General features: G+C 56.4%; 1 protein-coding gene across 1 annotated transcript in view; it reads left to right on the top strand.

Annotated features, from left to right (window-relative positions):
* Positions 1-600: 600 nt before the first annotated feature.
* Positions 601-6000, top strand: part of MED12L (mediator complex subunit 12L) — a gene marked incomplete at its 5' end in the record, with an annotated part of 156147 nt that continues 150747 nt past the window's right edge. Inside the window, one exon of the mRNA XM_082003498.1 lies at positions 601-699. Within this exon, the coding sequence (XP_081859624.1) occupies positions 601-699 (99 nt within the window). The remainder of the gene's footprint in view (positions 700-6000) is intronic.

The raw sequence follows: 6000 nt of genomic DNA, 5'->3' as shown, positions 1-6000 counted from the left end.
GCGGCGCCTGAACGCCTCCCGGGAGGACGAGAGCCTGCTTGTGCCTCGGGCCGGCCGCGGAGGACGCGCCCGGAGCCGGGCTGTGCCGGAGCGCGGCCGGGGCGGGCGGTTATTTTCCCGACTGAATGATTTTTCCGCTGCAATGAATGGTATTAAAAATGGGAACGGACGACAGGGTGAACGCGCGCGTGCCGTGTCTCCGGGGCTGGCAGGGGGCCGGAGGGGGGCCGGCCGACCCCCGCGCCTCCCCCCGGCCAGGCCGGGCGGGCAGCGCTGCCTCCCCCGCGCCCCAGCCCCTCCTCGCCGTCCCCTCGGAGCAGCTCGACAGGCCCCGGCCGCTGCGGTCTGCCCGGCCCCGCCATCTCGCTGCGGTGCGGCGCGGCGGGGAGGGCTCGGGGCGGCCCCGGCCCGCACCTGCCGCGGGAAGGAGCGGAGCCGGGTGGGCCGGGCCGCACCGCCCCCGCGCCCGTCCGCCGCCGCGGCGCGCAGCCCGCCCCCGGCGCGGCGGGGGTGAGGAGGGGGCGAGCCGCCGAGTGCTGCTCCCTGGCGCTCGGAGCCCGCTCCAGCGCCCGCCCGCCGCGCCGGCGAACATGAGCGATCATGGCCGCCTTCGGGCTCCTCAGCTATGAGCACCGACCGCTCAAGCGGCCGCGCCTGGGGCCGCCCGACGTCTACCCGCAGGACCCGCGCCAGAAGGAGGTGAGACCGCCCGCGCCGTGCCTGCGGCGCCGGGCCCGGCCGCCAGCCCCGCGCCCGCCCCCCGCCCGCGGCGGGCCGCCGCCCTCGCCTCCCGGCCCGGCGCCTCCCCCGAAACTTTTGAGCGGCGCCGGGCGCCGCGGAGCCGCCCGCTGACTTGCATTTTCTGCGGCGAGGCGGGCGCGGCGGTCCCGCTCGCCACCACCGCCGGCCTCGGCGCCCTCCCCATGGCTCGGCCGGCATCCGAGCTCGCCCTGCGGGGCGGCGGTGAGGGCAAAGGGGCCGGGACGCCGACCGGGCCACCCCGGCCCGTGAGGGGTACAGCCGCCTGCCGTGGGGGGCACCCCGGCCTGTGAGGGGCACAGGCTGCCCCGAGGGTGAGAGGCGCTGCCAGCTGGGGCGGGTGTGGGCCTGCTGAGCTGCCCACCCGTGTTTCTGACCCAACAGCAGGGACCCGTGGTTGGAGGAATGAAGGGGCTGGAGGGTTTTGGAGGTTGGGAAAGGCGGGCAGGGTGAGTGGGGCTGTGTCAGGCTGTGGCTGTCCTGCCTGCACGTACCACAACCAAACCCACAGAGACTTGCTGTCGGTTGGCACTGGGGGCCCGCGTGCAGTTTGGGCAGGGGCTGTGACATGGCTGGCACATCCAGCAAAGCCGCTGGGTTGGTTGTAGGCTCTCCGCAGCCCAGCTTCCTGATCTTGCTTCCAGGCTGCCGGCCCTCCAGAGGTGGGTGGAAGAAGCCTGTGGTTGGGTTTCGTGTCGGGGATGTCTCCCAGCAAAGTCAACGGGTCTCTCCAAGATTTGCCTCACATGCTGGGTTGTGACTATTGACAGATACTGCTGCCTCTCGCGTGGTTGGTCTGGGACTGTCTTCCTCTTCTGGTGTTCCTGGCCGTCTTCTGTCCCGGTGAATTTGGCACTTGTAGAAGTCAGCAGTCTGATGTGTCTGGAGGGTGAACTCCAGTTAAACTGAGCAAGTATTGCAGGGCAGCCATGCAACATTCTTCGTGCTTTGGTGTCTTCCTGTTCTGTTGTCTTCTTGTGAGGCTTCCAGAAAGGAGACTAATTAAGGGTAATTTGTTAGCTCTGTCTGAGCATTATCATAGCTCTGAGCAACCTGATCTAGTTGAAGCTGTCCCTGCTCATCGCAGGGGGGTTGGACTAGATGACCTCTAAAGCTCCCTTCCAACCCAAACTATTCCGTGATTCTGTGATCATCTGGTTCATGTAGACTGGCAAGTGCTTGTCAGAGAGTGACTATTGGTCAGTGCTGGTTGAGAGGCGCTTGGACAACACGCAATAAAAGATGCGTATTCAAGTCTATTACTAATCCTTTGAGATATCTCAATTTTTTGACCTCTAGTATCTTTCTGTCTTTTCACAGTTATGCTGCTACTCATCATACTTACAAACTTGATTATGGTAACTAGAAGTATTTCTCTAAATTTTTTATATATGATCATGACCAGGCTTAGCAGAACTGTATCTGAACTCAGCTATGACAATGTATGGAGATGAATTTTTAGCTCTGGACTGTTGCATATTTTTAGTCATGTGGTGAGTTGATTCTTGCAGACACATTTATAAATATGCAGCCAGTTACAATAGGAATGGAAGTGGCAAGTGCCCAGATGGTTAATATTTAAAATATGTTACATGGGTGCATTAGTAAGTAGGAAGTAACTGCAACAAGCTCATTGTTATTCGCCATAATGTAATTGATTGAAATGTGGCTTGGGGAAAGTCTTCATTCCGTGTGTGTGTGGTGTTAGTGTGTGTTGCACGGGTCATTTACAGGGTACAGTCCTGTGTTGTTCCAAGCCTTGGGGTTAGTGAAGTCTGTCTATCATTTGAAAAAGGAGACAAATCCAGAGTTGCAGGTCCTAGTAGAGGTGGGAATGGGCTGTTTGGTGATGTTGGTGTTGCTGGCTGTCATGCTGTGCTTTTTCTAAATTCCCTCTCTGCTAGGAGCTAGCACCCTCAGGGACCCTGGGCTCTCATGCTCCAGAGCCAGCTCCTGAGCCCGTTCACCTGAGCGCCAGGTGGAAATCTGCATTCTTTGCAAGGTGCCCTCATGAAAAGCTTGGGGTGATGTTCAGCCCCTGAGCACTGGCGTGTGCCCTGTGTGCAAAATGCTCTGCAGAAATAAGGGGGTGGCGGAAGGGAAGTCTTCAAATTGCATAGCACATAGCTTCTGCTTGAATGCAGTTACCTGCTGGGGCTACTTTTAACACCTGATACTGCTCTAAAAGACAAAGCTTATGAGGAATTAGCTTTCCGTGCCTTTCTGTAATGTGTTTTCTTTGAAAGTTGGACAATGCTTTGCACATAGTTTGTCTGTATAATCAGCAATCCCTGCTGCTAATTGTGGAGCAAAAGGTAGATCTGAAAATAATTCGCTGGCAGGAGCATCTGAAGGCAAGTGTTAGAATCAACTTTTTTTCCTAACATTTCCTGTGCTCTAAATTGTTACTGTCTCCCTAAGATGGATAAAATATAATGCCAGTTGTGTTTTTTACAAGCCAAAGATATAACCATTGAATGTACCACGATCCTGAGGATTTTATTAACGAATAGTGCTTTTAATGTCAGTTGAATTCAGTTTCAAAGCACAAAAAAGCACAATCTGCATCATTTTATGCTGAGAAATAGCCTTCAGACAGAAGAAATTTCATCGCCTTCTCCACACAACAGTGCACAGGGTTTGACCCTTCCAAGGCTCAGTTCTCCAATGTCTATAATCACCAGTAGCCCAGACCACCTCACCAGTAGGATGGGTAAAGCTGTTGAAATTTCTGTCAGAGAGGCCTTTCCAGTATTGTCCCCCTTGTGCCAGCTGGGAATATACCTGTCTTTCTGGGCCCTTCAATACTATGAGAGACCAATCCTCCTTCTTACTCTCAGTATCTCAGTCTAACGTGGCCAGTATGTCATCTTCCTAGTCTCTGGCAAAACTTGCTTCTGCCCGTGGTTGATGTTGGGTATGGCTAATCCTTGTTTGCGACTTCTGAGCTGTTAATTCAGAGTGGATAATGCTCCTCTAAATACTGTTACTCCTCACTTCATCACAAAATATGTCTTGGTTAGTAATCTATAACTCGCACAGTATTTTATACTGCCTCTTTCAGGGAGTTATTTTTTGATCTTCTTGTTCAAACCAAGCCCAACACAACAGAAGCTGTGTGAGTGGAAGGTTTATGCTGCTGCAGCTACACTACAGGTTGAAATCCTGAACCCTCCTGCAGAGGGTTTGGGTCTCCAAGCTAATGCTATGTGTAGTGAGCTGACCCTGGCTAGATGCTAGGTGCCCACCAAAGGCCCTCTATCACTCCCTGTCTCAGCTGGACAGGGGAGAGAACATATGATGAGAAGCTTATGGGTTGAGATAAGGACAGGGGGAGATCATTCAGCAATTACTGTCATGGGCAAAACAGACTCGACTTGGGGAAAAATTAACTTAATTTATTACAAATCAAATCAGAGTAGAGATACTGAAACCTAAAACCAAATTTCAAAACACCTTCCCCCCACCCTGGGGGTTGTGGTCAGTTCATCACATTTTGTCTCTGCTGCTCCTTCCTCCTCAGGGGGAGGATTCCTCACACTGTTCCCAGGTTCCAGCATGGGGTCCCTCCCATGGGAGACCGTCCTCCATGAACTTCTCCAACGTGAGTCCTTCCCATGGGCTGCAGTTCTTCACGAGGTGCTCCAGCCTGGGTCCCCCCATGGGTGCCATCCTTCAGGAACAGGCTGCTCCAGCCTGGGTCCCCCCATGGGTGCCGTCCTTCAGGAACAGGCTGCTCCAGCCTGGGCCCCCCCACGGGTGCCGTCCTTCAGGGACAGGCTGCTCCAGCCTGGGCCCCCCCACGGGTGCCGTCCTTCAGGGACAGGCTGCTCCAGCCTGGGCCCCCCCATGGGTGCCGTCCTTCAGGAACAGGCTGCTCCAGCCTGGGTCCCCCATGGGTGCCGTCCTTCAGGAACAGGCTGCTCCAGCCTGGGCCCCCCCATGGGTGCCATTCTTCAGGAACAGGCTGCTCCAGCCTGGTCCCCCCATGGGTGCCGTCCTTCAGGAACAGGCTGCTCCAGCCTGGCCCCCGCGGGGTCCCAGGTCCTGCCAGCAAACCTGCTCCAGCCGGGGCTCCTCTCTCTCCTCACGGGGCCACAGGCCCTGCCAGGAGCCGGCCCCAGCGCGGGCTGCCCACGGGGTCACGGCCTCCTTCGGGCATCCCCCTGCTCCGGCATGGGGCCCTCCCCGGGTGCGGGTGCAGATCTGCTCCCCCGTGGAGCTCCATGGCCGCAGGGGCACAGCTGGCCTCCCCGGGGGCTTCCCCGGGGGCTGCCGGGGACCCACTGCTCCGGCGCCCGGAGCCCTCCTGCCCCTCCTGCCCTGAGCCGGGGGCTGCAGGGCTGCTCCTCTCACACCTGCTCACTCCTCTCTCTGGCTGCTGTTGCTGTGCTCTTTTTTTCCCCTTTCTTAAATACGCTCTCCCAGAGGTGCTGCCCCTGTCGCCGACGGGCTCGGCCTTGACCAGCGGCGGGTCCGCCTCGGAGCCGGCTGGCGCGGGCTCTGTCGGACATGGGGGAAGCTTCTGGCAGCTTCTCGCAGAAGCCGCCCCTGCAGCCCCCGCTGCCAAAACCTCGCCACGCAAACCCAATGCGCTGTGGTTACGCCAAGCCCTGTTGTAATAAAGAGACACAAAGCAAAAGATGGAGCACGTGAGAGGATCTAAAAGTAATGACTGGTTAAGAAGATCCTTTTTGTTGCTTTCATGAGTTTAGTGCGCACTTCTTTTAAATTTCTCTCTTGAAGGAAAATTTTGAGGTTAGGGAGCAAAAGAATGTCTTTCAAAAATGTCAAAAAAGTTTTTGACTGTCAAATAGTGCCAGTAGAGCTCTACACATTGTCTGTTTGTGCAGCTCAGATGTTGGAATAAACTGGCCAGTTCCTAGTTTTTCAAAACCCTTATACGTCATTAGCTTTCTGCTTTTCTCTTACTGGCTCGGTGCTGTAGTAAGCAAGTGTAACTGCAGTAATAAGGACGCAGGAGAATGCTTAAGTTGAAAGAGCTCGTTCCTGTTCATTAAAAGCAAGTTAATATGGAATTACACAGTCCAGAACACCCAGCAATAACGCCGCAAGGGTTGATCCCAACAGCCACTGCATTTGTTCCTGGGCTAGTTTGAGCGCGAGTGGGGCTCCCACGTGCTCCTCCCCGCAGCGCAGGTGCTGCAGGCGGCCCCCTCCGAACACGCTTTGCAGGCGTCGCAGCCGGCGTGGGGTGAGGTAACGCACACAGGCTTAGCG

This window comes from Phaethon aethereus (assembly GCF_964289735.1).
Source record: "Phaethon aethereus genome assembly, chromosome: 9".
Taxonomy (NCBI): Eukaryota; Metazoa; Chordata; class Aves; order Phaethontiformes; family Phaethontidae; genus Phaethon; species Phaethon aethereus.
This window is presented reverse-complemented; position numbering and strand designations above follow the sequence as displayed.